At 40.7% G+C, this 14,521-nt stretch overlaps 1 protein-coding gene across 6 annotated transcripts in view; it reads right to left on the bottom strand.

Annotated features, from left to right (window-relative positions):
* MTA3 (metastasis associated 1 family member 3) overlaps positions 1-14,182 on the bottom strand; it is a 190,007-nt gene extending 175,825 nt beyond the window's left edge. For 5 of the 6 annotated variants that reach the window (XM_064277155.1, XM_064277156.1, XM_064277158.1 and 2 more), the window contains exons 1-3: positions 14,118-14,182; positions 12,420-12,487; positions 3,948-4,041 (exon numbers count right to left, since the gene is read on the bottom strand). In XM_064277155.1, the coding sequence (XP_064133225.1) occupies positions 3,948-4,041; positions 12,420-12,487; positions 14,118-14,145 (190 nt within the window). In that variant the 5' untranslated portion in view covers positions 14,146-14,182. Of the gene's footprint in view, positions 1-3,947; positions 4,042-12,419; positions 12,488-13,460; positions 13,662-14,117 lie in introns of those variants that run through there. The other variant, XM_064277159.1, reaches the window with a different exon arrangement.
* Between the last annotated feature and the right edge of the window lie 339 nt (positions 14,183-14,521).

Genomic DNA, 14,521 nt, shown 5'->3' on the forward strand with positions numbered 1-14,521 from the left:
TGTGACATTCCTAACACAAGTCCATGACCTGAACCTTATCATGAGAGAATAGCAAACTCAAATTGAGAGACATTCTACTAAAGAACTGGCCTGTAATCTTCAAAAATGTCAAGGCCAAAATCACACACACACACACACACAAAAATACTGAGGAAGTGTTCAACATTAAGAGAGACACGACGATTAGATGCAATGCTTGAACCTGGATTTGAGCCTAGCTAGACCAAGGAAAAAACATAATAGCTATAAAGAACATTGATGGGGCAATTGAAGAAATCTGAATACGCACTGTGAACGAGATAATAGTTTTGTGTCAATACCAGATTTCCTGATTTGTTAACTGTATTGTAGTTATAGAAAAGAATCTCCTTGTACTTACAAAAAACACATTGAAGTCTATAATTTATTCTCCAACAGTTGAGAAAAGAAACGCATAAGTTTATAAAAACATGAATATAGATGTACGTATGTATAGCACATATAACGGTAAATATAATATACAGCTACACATAATATGAAGCCCTAGTAGCGCAGTGGTTAAGAGCTACGGTGGGCTACGGCTGGCAGCTCAAATCCACCAGCCGCTCCTCGGAAACTCTATGGGGCAGTTCTACTCTGTCCTATAGGATCACTATGAATTGGAATTGACTGAAAGGCAATGGGTTCTTTTTATATATAATGTATTAATATATACAAATATATGACATATATATAAATATATATATTAAATATATATATAAAACCCAAACAGAGTAGAACTGCCCCATAGAGTTTCCAAGGAGCGCCTGGTGGATTTGAACTGCTGACCCTTTGGTTAGCAGCCGTAGCACTTAACCACTATGCCACCAGGGTTTCCAAATATATATATAAAAAAAAAAAGCATATATATATATAAAGAAAATGGACCAATAAGCAACATCGTGATAAATGGAGAAAAGACTGAAGTTGCCAAGGATTTCATTTTACATGGATCCACAATCAACGTCCACTGAAGCAGCAGGCAAGAAATCAAAGGATGCATTGCACTGGGCAAACCTGCTGCAAAACATCTCTTTAAAGTGTTAAAGAGCAATGATGTCACTTTGAGGACTAAGATGCACCTGACCCAAGCCATGGTGTTTTCTACTGCCTCATACGCATGTGAAAGCTGGACAAGGAATAAGGAAAACCAAAGAAGAACTGAGGCCTTTGAATTATGGTGCTGGCGAAGACTATTGAAGGTATTATGGGATGCCAGAAGAACAAAAAAATATATCTTGGAAGAAGTACAGCCAGAACGCTCACTAGAGGCGAGGATGGCGAGGCTTTGTCTCATACACTTTGGACATGTTGTTAGGGGGGACCAATCCCTGGAGACGGACATCATCCTTGGTACAGTAGAGGGTCAGTGCAAAAGAGGAAGACCCCCAACAAGGACAGGCTGACACAGTAGCTGCAACAATGGGCTCAAGCATAATGACTGTGAGGATGACTCAGGACTGGGCAGAGTTTTGTTCTGTTGTACATAGAGTCTAGAGTCACTATGAGTCGGAGCCAACTCAACAGCACCTAACAGCAACAATATAATGATACGTATATATATCATTTTATATACGTATGTGTGTGTATATATATGTATGTATGCATGTTACTCGGTAGGTATGTATAATGATAAAGCCAACAGGGCAAAATCTTAATTATCGCTTAATCTAGGTAATGGTACATGGGAGTTCTCTGTGTATTCTTGCCACTTTTCTATAAGTTTGAATGAAACATTTCTTTTAGAAATACATACTGAAGTATTTACAGATGAAATGTTTAAGATTTCTCTGACGTGCTTCAAGATAACGGGGCAAGTGAGTAGGAGGATAGATGAATCACTTTGGTTGTGTATTGACAACTATAGAAGCTGAGTGTTGGGACATACAATTTGCTGTATTATTCTCTCCACTTTTGCTATGTCTGAAAATTTGTGTAATAAAAAGTTTTAAAAGACTCCATAATGAAAAGAGTCTTTTTTTTAATGGCTCCGGAAGATTAAGCAGCCTACACCCAGAGCTGCAGTTTTTAACTTTTCCAACATACCACTTTCTCTCCATTAATCGTCCCTTAGAATCTCTTCATAAAGCGTGTACCATTCCGGCATTTTATTCTGAGTTCCCCCTGCCTAAAGTGTTAGTGAATACCAACAGAAATAAAATAAGGCACCTCTACCCCACCATACGTGGACATACAGTTACCTGTAACAAGACAGTGGATGAAAACAGACAAATGTAGATAGGGGTAATCCTCTCAAAGAGATGGTCTATAAATGCCTGTATTATTACACACTCATTATGAGCTGTTCCTCATATCATTTAATCCTCACCTCAACACTGAGGTAATTTTTAGAATCTCCATTTTTCCCAAGAGGAAAATGAAGACCTAGGAGAAGTTAAGACATTTTCGCAAGTCAAGCAGTGAATGGCAGACCAGAATTTGAACCCAGATCTTTCTCTAAAAGCACATATTACCACTAAATCATCTGACTTATGCTTAAGTCTCTTAAAAAGTTTGTTTTCTATACCAAGAGCCTAATTAATTCTAAAAAAAACTAATTTTCTATATATATGAGCCTAAAGCAGCACTAAGATACTGTCACACTGAAGGCCTCCACAATCAGCAGGCCCCCTAGTAATCCTTACACCTCATTACCTTTGCAGCAACAACTTTAAAAGCCAGGTTAGAAGCTACATTAAATCAAAAGAGTATGAATACAAATGAGGCAATTTTCCCTTTCTTAAGCTTGTGTTGTAAATAGTGAATAAAACCCAAACAATTTTGCATAAACATTTTAACACCACATTAAATTTACAGATTTGGCTATGGCTAAAATGACTGGTTAGTTATGTCATTTTAAAAAGCAGTATTTTGGCCTCATACATGAAGGGCAAATATTAATGCCCTGAATTTGTCAACACATAATTTATAAATATTATACAATCCATATCATAATGATCGCTTTCTAGACAAAAACAGAAAAGTGAAAACACCACAAACTACAGAAAAAAATACAGTAGGAAATCAATTTATAGAACAGACAACTGATTTGCCTGGCTAAACTGGTCACATGATAAAAAATGACACTCAAGCAAGCTCGGACCACCACACCTCTGCACACAGTAGATGCCCTTGCTCCACTACCAAAACATTCTGTAAGTATCAAGATTCTCGAGATCACAGTACTACAGATCACGGAAAAATACACAGATTTGTGCTCCTGTATCTGTTCATTACGTGGTTTGCAGGAAGAAAATGGATTTCAAATAAAATATTTATATTCCACGTATGCCTTCTTTCTCAAAGTCTAAATCTTTTTTTTTTTTTCCCGGTATGACTTTGTTGTCGATTTCAAAAATCAAAGGTGTTAAAAAATATGTCAAAGCTGTTGACTGGGGGGAAAAAAAAAAAAGCCACACAATAGCAATTAAAGGAAAGAAAAGCACTTCAGAAATTTTCCATATCTAGATACCACTTTTCATTTCCTTTTCTGGCAAACTTTTACTTTCACACATACCTAATATAACACTAATAGAAAAAGCATATCATAATAAAGAGTTGGAAGAAAAGAATCTAAATACTAACCAGTTTTTTTAAAAGAAATAGTACAAATTTCCTCAAAATCTGTACCCTTTACAAACCACCATCAAAAATGGAGAATGGCAAGACACTGCCCTGCTTGTCTGTTAAAGCTTACTTGCAAATATTTCTATTTCAACATTTTGACTAATTAATAAATATGATACAACCTAAAAAAATATATGCTAAAATCATGCACCAAAAAAATTACTCCCATTTAAACTATGAGGAAGACAAATGAGAATGCAAAAAGCTAGAGGTAACAGCAATTATTTTTCCTCAACTCATGGAAAACATTTTTAAAGACTTACACATTTTTTTAAATTCTGAGAAAAAGACAATTAACTTACTAGCATGCTTGTCTGCAAGCATTATAAGCGTGTTGGAAATATCTCGTCGTCTATAAAAGCACACTACTTTTGCTTCCACGTTGCCACTTGCAGTCTAAGAAATAAAAAAAATACATGTCATCTGTACTGAATATTAGATTCAAATAGTTTATAAAACAAAAGTAGATACAGCCCAATTAAAAGACTGCTCCTTGATTTATAGAGCTAAGTAAATAATACAAATAAGGATGGTCAAGTCAAATAAAGCTGGAATGTCAAACGTAACTCACTGGCATCAATTAAATGAAAGCAATTAGACTGCTTTAATGGCTAAAGTCAGCCACAGTTAACTCTGATTAGCTTTAATCCCAAAAATTGTAAAGGCACACTAAAACTTCTTTAAGCTATTCAGTCGCATCTCCTCCACACCCATTCCCAGAGGCACAGGCTAAGGGTAAGATTCCCCATCCTTCCGCACATCCCCGATGGTGAAACTTTCCCAGTAGGAGTGGAGCAACCATAGTGCAGAAGAGATCAGAGGACTTGCTTCCTGCCCAAGGAAGTCTACGAATCCATAACAGTCGATATTCCTGGTAGCATTTAGTTTATCTTCACAGATGAAAGTATTAAGGGCTTTGAGCTATGAATACTGAAGCTCTTCCTTCTGACTACAGTCTAGAACGCAATCAATATTCGGTTAGGTTGTAATTTACTGCAGCTGGGGCCAGGGCTCCTCATTTCCAAATCTCTATGAATTCTGAGAGCTTTCAAGAAGGCCAATCATTCATTACAAAATTCCTTGTAAAAGCACATAGATCACAATAAAATGCTATTGTTATTTCCATTTTCAAACAAATTCAAGAACAAATTTCCAGAATTTCTCTGAGCTCACAGATATCTTCAAATATAAAGAAGTAAGAATATATACGTATGGTGCCGTAAATTTGTCAATTTTATGAAGTTCAGCAGCAGTATTTTAGGGTGATGAATAGTTGTGCAGAAATATTACCCCATAAAACTGAAATCGTATTAAATCCTAACCAAAATGCTTCTATATTTCATAATATTATGAACAAATACATCCTCCAGAAGTAATGATCCAGCAATCTGCTAAATGAGCAGGCCAATATTTCCACATAAATAAAACCTATCAATGGCTTCAGCTACAAGCTCTTTATTATTTTTGTCTTTTTGAGTTAAAAGCATGTCAAAAATCCAAAGTAAGAGTTTCAGAGCATATTTTTTCTACCTCACCAATGATGTCCTCCAATAGGGATGCTCTACAAAGCTAATTAAAATCTTGTTTAAATGTGCTTATAGTAGGGGTGGGGGCTTAATTCAAACAAATATTCTCTTCTGGGCCATGCACATGTCCACCTATTGACTATTACGTAGTTTACAACTACAGTATGCCTCTTTCTGTCTAGAATACACACACACACACCGCCCGCCTCCCCCCCACCCCAGGCATTCCCCTAAAGCTCAGCTACTCAAATCGCGGCCCCAAGCCCAGTACCAAGCCACAACTGTTAGTGGTATGTAATGAAGTAAGTAGAGACTGAGAGTAAACATATTATAGTAATTGACAGAGTTAAGTTTATATCTACTGAATCTAATTTTAAAAAAAATGGGGCTTATAGTTTTATAAGTCATTTTTCAATTTCATTTTTCTGAGGCTTTTTTTTTTTTTTTTTTGGTATTTTACAAAAGTAACAGTCTCACAGATAGACAATTTTTTTAAAAATTCACTACAACGTAGTTTGAGAAGCGATGTTCTAAAGACCTAGGTTAAACATTTGGTATATATAAAAATCCGGATATTCTTTCAACTCAGCACATTTCTTTGGAGCCTTAGTATGTGTCAAGCACTGTGCTATGCACCGAGGATGACTAGTATGTGCCCTTGGGGAGCTTCCCCTCCACCAGGGGTACCTGTTCACATGTCACCTCCTCGCCTGCCTTACCGAACCCAGCTGTAATTGTGTCCGTCACCTGATTAAAAATCTTCAACAGTTCCCCCCAACTAAAGGTAAAACTCAAGCAGTCCTGACTTCCTACAGTATTTCCAGCCTTACTTTCCTCTACTCCTTCTCTTACCCTCCAGACTCTATTTCTCACTCAAGGAAGCAGAGAGAAAGTATAGCCTGCTGGGAGAAAGATAAAAAAAAAAAAAAAAGCTTCATGGAGAGGGAAATAAGCTGAAGGGTCCCTAGTAGTAGGGTGGGAAAAAAGGCAAGGATTTCAAGAAAAGCCTTGGGGACAAAGCATTCTAAGAAAAAGGAGGGTCATATGCAAAGACCCACAGACAGGAAAAGTAGGGACATGTGTAAAGAACCCTTAATGAACATCAATTTCTTTCCTGGGATTCTCCATTTAGGTTGTAGCCTCTTAAATCTCTATTGTGCCAAACACATTTACTAAAATATCCTCTAGCAACAAGGGGATTTTTTTTAATGTGCTTTAAGTGAAAGTTTACAAATCAAGTCAGTCTGTCATATAAAAACTTATACACACCTTGCTATGCACTCCTAGCTGCTCTCTCCCTAATGAGACAGTATACTCCTCCTCTCCACCCTATATTCCCCGTGACCATTCAACTGGCTCCTGTCACCATCTGCCTTCTCATCTCCCCTCCAGATGGGAGCTGCCCACGTAGTCTCATGTGTCTACTTGAGCCAAGAAGCTCACTCCTCGCCAGTATCATTTTCTTATAGTCCAGTCCAATCCGTTTGAAGAGTTGGCTTCCGGAATGGTTCCAGTCTTGGGTCAACAGAGGACCTGGGGACCATGACCTCTGGGGTCCCTCTAGACTCAGCCAGACCATTAAGTCTGGTCTTTTTACAAGAATTTGAGGTCTACATCCCACTGTTCTCCTGCTCCATCAGGATTCTCTGTTGTGTTCCCTGTCACAGCGGTCATCGGTGGTATCCAGGCTCCATCTAGTTCTGCTGGTCTCAGGCTGATGGTCTCTGGTTTATGTGGCCGTTTCTGTCTCTTAGGCTCATATTTACCTTGTGTCTTTGGTCTTCTTCACTCTCCTTTGCTCCAGGTGGGCTGAGACCAATTGATGCATCTTAGCCAGCCACTTGCTAGTGTTTAAGACCCCAGACGCCCCTCACCAAACTGGGACGCAGAATGTTTTCTTAATATATTCTCTTATGCCAACTGAACTAGGTGTCCCCTGAAACCATGGTCCCCAGACCCCCATCCCTGCTACTCTGGCCTTCGAGGCATTTGGTTGTATTCAGGAAATTTCTTTGCTTTTGGTTTAGTCCAGTTGTGCTGACCTCCCCTGTGTTGTGTGTTGACTTTCCCTTCATCTAAAATAGTTCTTGTCTCCTATCTAATTAGTGAATACACCTTCCCCTCCCTCCCCACCCTCGGAACCATCAGAGAATATTTTCTTCTATGTTTTAAACTTTTTATTGCGTTCTTATAATGGTGGTCTCATACAATATTTGTGCTTTTGCAACTAATTTCTCTCAGCATAATGCCTTCCAGATTCCTCCATGTTATGAGACGTTTCCGGATTCATCACTGTTCTTAATCATTGTGTAGTATTCCATTATGTGACTATACCATAATTTATTTATCCATTCATCCCTTGATGGGCACCTTGGTTGCTTCCATCTTTTTGCTATTCTAAACAGTATGGCAATAAACATGGGTGTGTATATATATATATATATATATATATATGTTCATGTGAGCTTTCTCTAGGATATATTCCAAGGGGTAGGATTGCCGGATCGTATGATACATCTATTTCTAGCTTTTTAAGGAACCATCAAATCGATTTCCAAAGTGGATTCCCATCAGCAGTGTATAAGTGTCCCAGTCTCTCCACAAACTCTCCAACATTTATTATCTTGTGTTTTTTGAATTGAATTAATGCCAGCCTTGTTGGGGTGAGATGGTATCTCACTGTAGTTTTGATCTGCATTTTTCTAACGGCTAATGATCGTGAGCATTTCCTCATATATCTGTGAGCCACCTGAATGTCTTCTTTGGTGATATGCCTGTTCATATCCTTTGCCCATTTTTTAATTGGGTTATTTGTCTTTTTGTAGTTGAGTTTTTGCAGTATCATGTAGATTTTAGAGATCAGACGCTGATCAGATATGTCGGAGCCAAAAACTTTTTCAACAAGGAGCCTTTTTAAAGCTCTAAGATCATTTCAGTCAACTTTATACTCAACTCAGTTTCTATTCCAGACTTAGGAAGTACTTTATTTAAAAAGGAGTTCTGATGGCGTATTGGTTAAGAGCTCCGCTGCTAACCAAAACACTGGCAGTTTAAATCCACCAGGTGCTCCTTGGAAACCCTATGGAGCAGTTCTACTCCATCCCGTAGGGTCGCTTTGAGTCAGAATCAACTCAACGGCAATGGGTTTTTGGTTTTTTATTTTTAAAAAATCACTTTCCATTTCAGAAAGTCCATGCTTTGCCCAGACTAAAAAACTAGTGGAAGACGGACTTTGCTTTCCTAATTTCTGTCCATATTCCCAACAGATCCCAAATGGCAGCAAGAGTCTTAACTTGAGTTCCATTAAAGGGTCTGAGGCACTCCCCTGAAAACAGGTGCAGAATCTTGTAAGTACAAAGATGGCTTGTAGTGTGGGGAGGATGTATGGTTTCATCAGATGCTCAAAGTCAGAGGGTCCCCTGCTCCCCCCGCCAAAATAAGATACTAAATATAAAAGTGAATCTCACAGCAAGTTAGATGGCTAGCAATAAAACACACAGACTTGGATAATATACATGAAAAAAAAAAAGATATGTGTAAATTATACAACACTTTTACACACACGCCATCTAGTAGGCACAACCGGTAACAAATTACATGCTAATTTACCCACAAGCATATATTCCATATTTCCTAAGACTATATATTTTAAGGAAATCTCATTATTATGTGCCCAAAGCTTTCTTTCAACCTATATAGACTCAATCTTTAGAAGCAAGTGTAACACCCAACCTAGAATGACTAGATAAAATTTACCAGAAAGTTATTTTCTATTTTAACCTTGTATTCTTCCTCTCAAAGATCATCTTCACTTTATCTGAGTACAAACTAGGACAGAGGGAGAGAGGGAGTATAAGATAAACAATGCTAAGCTGTGTTCATCAACAGATACTTAGTTTTGCATCTACAAGTTCCCAAAACTTTGAGAAGAAATTGAGACATAAATCTATTACTGTAAAATAAATAAAATATATAGTCCTGCTAAAGGTGAGCATGTAGCATTTCAAACAGAATTTTTTTAAAGCAGAAGACCATCTGATAAGTGAATTTTCTCTAAAAATGATGACTGCACCTTAGCCCAAGAATTTTGTTGAAAACAAACCATTCTATTTAGAAGCTAGTTAAAAAAAATAGGTTAACATCCCTTCTTCCCCTAGCTCATCAATTAGAACGTGTTGCATCAGTTATATTTTACTTAAATGGCTTAAACTATATGGATTCTCCAATCATGTTAACTAACTTTCCCACTTAGCCAGCCTCACTTGATCTTCTCAGATCTTGCAGCCTGTCCTCCCATGGCCACCTCTTTCTCACCCTTTAGGCCTCAACTTCAATGTCCTTAAAGTGCCTCCCTTCTGCTTTATCTAAAGTGAAGTAAGGTCTGATATTCACTATGTCAAGTCTATTGCTTATTTCCTTCTTAGAAATTAACACATTTATTAGCATTTTCTTTATGCCTGTTAGATTGTCTTTTCATGTGTCTACCTCATGGGAATATAGACCCTTTGTGAGCAGACACCATGGCCATCTTGTTCCCTGTCATATCTCTGAGCCTAGCACAGTACCTGGTATACAACAGGTGCTCAATAAATATTTAATTCCTTGAAAATGAGATGTCTTTTTCACACCCCTTCAGAAATAAAGACCCTATGTAAGTGTTTGGTATTTAACAAGTCAATCTCAGTTCTTACGTACTTAATACACCATCCATTCAAACTGACATTCTATAAAACTACAGATAATCCCATCTCTTAACAGTTCACTTATCCCAGGCCCTCAAAGGACTGCTATTAGAGTAATGACTGCTGAAAGCAGGCAGGGGGGGAGTGAGGACAGGGTGTAGGGGAAACCTTTGTAAATGAATGGTAATATAATGGGAAAAAAAAAACTTGCTGCAGTCGAGTTGATTCCAACTCAGAGGGACCCTATAGGACAGAGCAGAACTGCCCTCTAGGGTTTACAAGGCTGTAATCTTTACGGAAGTAGATCACTACATCGTGGGAGCCGCTGGTGGATTCAAACTGCCGACCTTTTCGTTAGCAGCCAAACCCTTAACCATTGCGTGGAAAAGGAGTGTGAAATGAACTGGGTTCAAGTAAGAAGGGTAACTTAGTCATTTAAGCACTGTGTGCCTCATGACAACGATTCATGATTTATCTACCTTCAAGGTTTAAGATTACCACGAGACTCAAAAGATAACAAATGTGAATCCCCAAATTATATGCTCTCATAGCACCACACCGGTGATGCTTTTAAACTTCAAACTGCAATTTTACATTTATGTGTGGCATTATTTGACTGATATCTGTCTTCTCTACTACAACAGTTTTTGCTCACCCTTGCATCTTCAGTGTGTCTGAAAGTATCTGGCAAGTAGTGGGTCTTCAAGAAATATTTGTAAAATGAACGAATCAAAGTACTCTGTAAACAACAAAGCTATGTACAAGTATTAACTTCAGATGTTTGTGAAATTCATTCATTTAACAAATATACACTGAACTCTTAACGATAGGCCAGGAGTCCCTGGATGGTGCAAAGCTAACCAAAAGGTTGGAGGTTTGAGTCTATACAGAGGCACCTTGGAAGAAACCTGGGGATCTACTTCTGAAAAAGCAGCCATTAAAAACCCTACGGAGCTCGGTTTTACTCTGACACACATGGGGTCACTGCCAGGAGTCGGGATCAACTCAATGGCAACTGGTATGTTTTTTAACTATGTGGTATCCACTATCCTCAAGCACTTAGGATACAACAACGAACAAAACAGAAAAGATCACTACACAGTTACGTTCTAGTGCACAAAAACAGGCAATGAAAATAAGCACAATAAATATATTCAAAAGTGACACGGAAAAAAGAGCAAGGCATAGAGGACTGGTAACAATTAAGGCGGGCACAGAAGGTCCGTGGGTGACACAAATGTTTTGTTCTCAGGTACTAATCTAAAGGTTGGCAGTTCAAACCCACCCAGCAATGCCATAAGAGAGTGGCTTCTGTGAAGATTCCAGCCAAGAAACCCCTACGGAGCAGTTTTACTCTGTCCACTCTGTAACACGTAGGGGTGCCATGAGTCGGGATCAACCATGCAGCAACTGCTTTAAGGTGAGTGTATGTGAGAAACAGTCAAGTGTGTACTGTGTCTGGAACAGAATGAGCAACACAAAGAGTAGCAAGAATGGAGGTCAGTGAAGGGCAGGGCACAGCCAGGGAGTACAGAGTCTCATAGGCCAACGTTTCTATTTGAATCCTAATTAACTTTCTAAATAAATTGTTATGATAAGGCATAAAATCTTAGGCCGTGTGTCAAAAACATAAATGAGAAGCAGATTAGAATTATACCCCAAGAGTTCCCATCCACCGACTTATCTAAATTGAGGCCATTCTATGCATTCAGTGGTGGCCTCAAATACCAGTGAATTTTTTAAAATGCAAAGTCCCCAGGGTATCCCCAGAAGCAAACCAAGACCTCTAGGCTCTTAAACCAGGCAAGAGTTAGGTTAGGCCTTGGTTCCTGGGACTCAGAAACGGACCACACTGGTCCATTATGGGAGGAGATATTAGCTAGACAGCCTCAAACATTTTTTAACACTATGAATTCTCACAAGCCACAGAATGACCCTCAAAGTGGCCTGGAGGAACCAGAGCTTCATTAAAAATCTATGGTCCAGGTAGTTTATGACTTCTTTTGAATGCCTCCATTGTAAAAGCTCATTTTTGCAAATAGTCACAATACTTCTGATGTCCTGGGATCCCACAATCAAGGACAAAACTCAATGTAAAAGTTTTGGGCCTAATGTGAAGTCATCATATATTATACCAAAATTCTATTTCCATTAGTTGGCCTAGTCCAGAATTTTACAAGTTCGCTTCAATAGAATATTGTTTCCTAGCATCCACCATCTAAAGCTGGAAGGGGGAAAAAATTATTTCACAAAAATGGAGAAATACAAATTATGGCTCTAAATATAAGTTACAGGAGTTACAGGCGTTTCTGAGAAGCTCTCAGCCTGCAGACTTTAAATACATACTCAGTAACATCATTTCTATTTAATATTAAAGAGAAAAATGGTAGTTAAGAAAAGCAAAATAATACTGGGAAGACTGTATAACTCTCCAATCTCAAACTTCTACTTTCAAAGAGTCTGGGGCTAGAAGTAAAATCACCTCTTGTGCTCCTTACCCAATTACCCTTCAATGGAAATCAAATTATTTTTTAATATTAGAATCAAGAACACTCAGTATATATACCTTGTTGAGTTCTTCTATCCTTCTGATCAGATATGGGTTACTGGAGGAATTCTCAAAGTAGACATAATCTGTAATTAAAGGAAATAAAGAGCTTAATCTTTTCAATAGAAAGATCACATCTGTCAATCTACAACTTCCTTTCTCAGGCAATTCATGTGCAAAATTAGGCATCTAATTCTTTCACTGGTAAAAGCAAACAGTAAGGCAAATGTGTTATATTCACTCATGTGTCTACTATTTACAGACTCTTATTTTCCTGGCGTTTTCCTTTCAATTGATGTTTTCTTGAGTTTTCCTAGACTTTTGTCCCACTTTTCATTTCTTTAATAATAAACAGAGACACGGCTTATCACTAAACAAGTGTCTCCGGTCCTATAACTGCTTCCACATCTCTTCCCCCCAGTCAAATCTGCCCTGGAGCATGCTTCTCACATAAAACTCTTGACCTAAGACAAATTCAGAACGTTGTGAAAGGCTTAGCAGCCCAACCTCCATTTCAATCACCAACTTCGAAAAAAACCAATCAGATGGGCAGAGGAGGTCTAAGAGGAAACACAGTGACAAACTTTCCCACCGCTGCACCTGGGAAGATGGAAAAAAGGGGGGGGAGGTGTCACTTTCTGAGAGGCAGAGCACTCAGGATGTGACATAAGAATCTTTTTTACCCTTTTACCATATTCAATCCAGACCCATTTAAGGTCTTGTATCAAAGAAATCATTGCAGGCTTTCAACAGAAAAGATCGAAATTTTTTCATTGTGGCTTTTCCTCTAATAGGCTCACTGGAAATTTCCCACTGTGTGTTTATCTGTGAGGCTGGACTGCATTGTTATTGTCTATCTTAGTCGCTCTCTCTCTCATCTCTCTTCTGCAAAGTGGCCTCATTTAGCCAGGCCATTCTCACTACCATCCATCAGGAACTCCGCTAATGAGCAGAAAAGGAAGAGCAGGTCTCATACACAAACACGCCACTTATCTGAATTATTATTTTACCAGGAAAGAGGGAGGAGGGCGTCGTGAGTAGGGAGAAAGTTTGTTTGACCTTATTTCTCTCTTCTGTAGAAGACTGGGTAGGAGGCAGACAGCAGAGCAAACGTCCAGCCAGAGATCAACTCCCCACCTCTGGCTGCGGTTCCCTGGCCCCACCAAGCCCCAATCTTGGGGGGCTGAAGGAGAAAGAGAAGGGGGGGGGTGAGGAAAGGGAGGTGCATGGCCCTGTCCCTGCGGACAGGCCTGTCCAGCTGTGCCTCTGGCTGAGCCCCCATCGCCCCCCACCCCCACCCCACATTCCCACTGAAGAGGAGTACACGGGGCATGTCCTCCCTCATCCTCTCCAACCCCACTGCCTTGAAGCCACGCGAGGAAGAGGCCACCCTGTTATGGGGCTCGATGGCCCCTACCTCCATGGGGGTTTCATGGCGGGAGGGGGCCTGATAATTCATACTCCCAAGTAGAGGCCTCCAGGCCCCAAAAGACTGGGGAGGGGGTGAGGATGTTGGTGGGCCCTGGCCCCCAGCAGGCCACGGGGGGGGAGGGTGGGGGTGGGGAGCCCCGGCCCCCTCTGCGGACCCCGGCGCCCCCCGCCCCCTGCGCCCTCAGCCCAGGCGCCGGTGACTCCCGGCATTAGGGTGAACTTGCCCCGACCCCCCACTCCCGGAACCCGCTCCCAGACGGGCCGGGTCGGGCTGAGCCTTCCTACCTCCGACCCGGTACATGTTGGCCGCCATGTCCGCCCGCCCGCCCGCGGAGCCCGAGCCGAGCCGAGCCCCGCCCGCCGCCGCCGCTGCTGCCGCCGCCGCCTCAACCTCGGCCGCCGCCGCCACCGCCGCCGCCTCGCCACGGGGGGAGGGGAAGGAGGGAGGGGAGAGAGAGAAGGAGGGAAGGGGGAAGTGAAGGGGAGGGGACGTCGAGGGGTGGGGGCAGGTGCCGCCCCCAGCGCCGGGCTCGCGACGCCGAGTGGGCCGGGCTGGGGGAGGCCTGGGGAGGTCTGAGCGCTGCGGGGAGGTCGGGGGTCCCAGAGCGAGGGTCCTGGCCGGAGCAGAGGCCTGGGTTCAAAATCCAGGACCAGGGCTATTAGGGAATTGGCTTGGAGGCAGCGATGCC

Source organism: Loxodonta africana, chromosome 26 (genome assembly GCF_030014295.1).
Source record: "Loxodonta africana isolate mLoxAfr1 chromosome 26, mLoxAfr1.hap2, whole genome shotgun sequence".
Classification (NCBI taxonomy): Eukaryota; Metazoa; Chordata; class Mammalia; order Proboscidea; family Elephantidae; genus Loxodonta; species Loxodonta africana.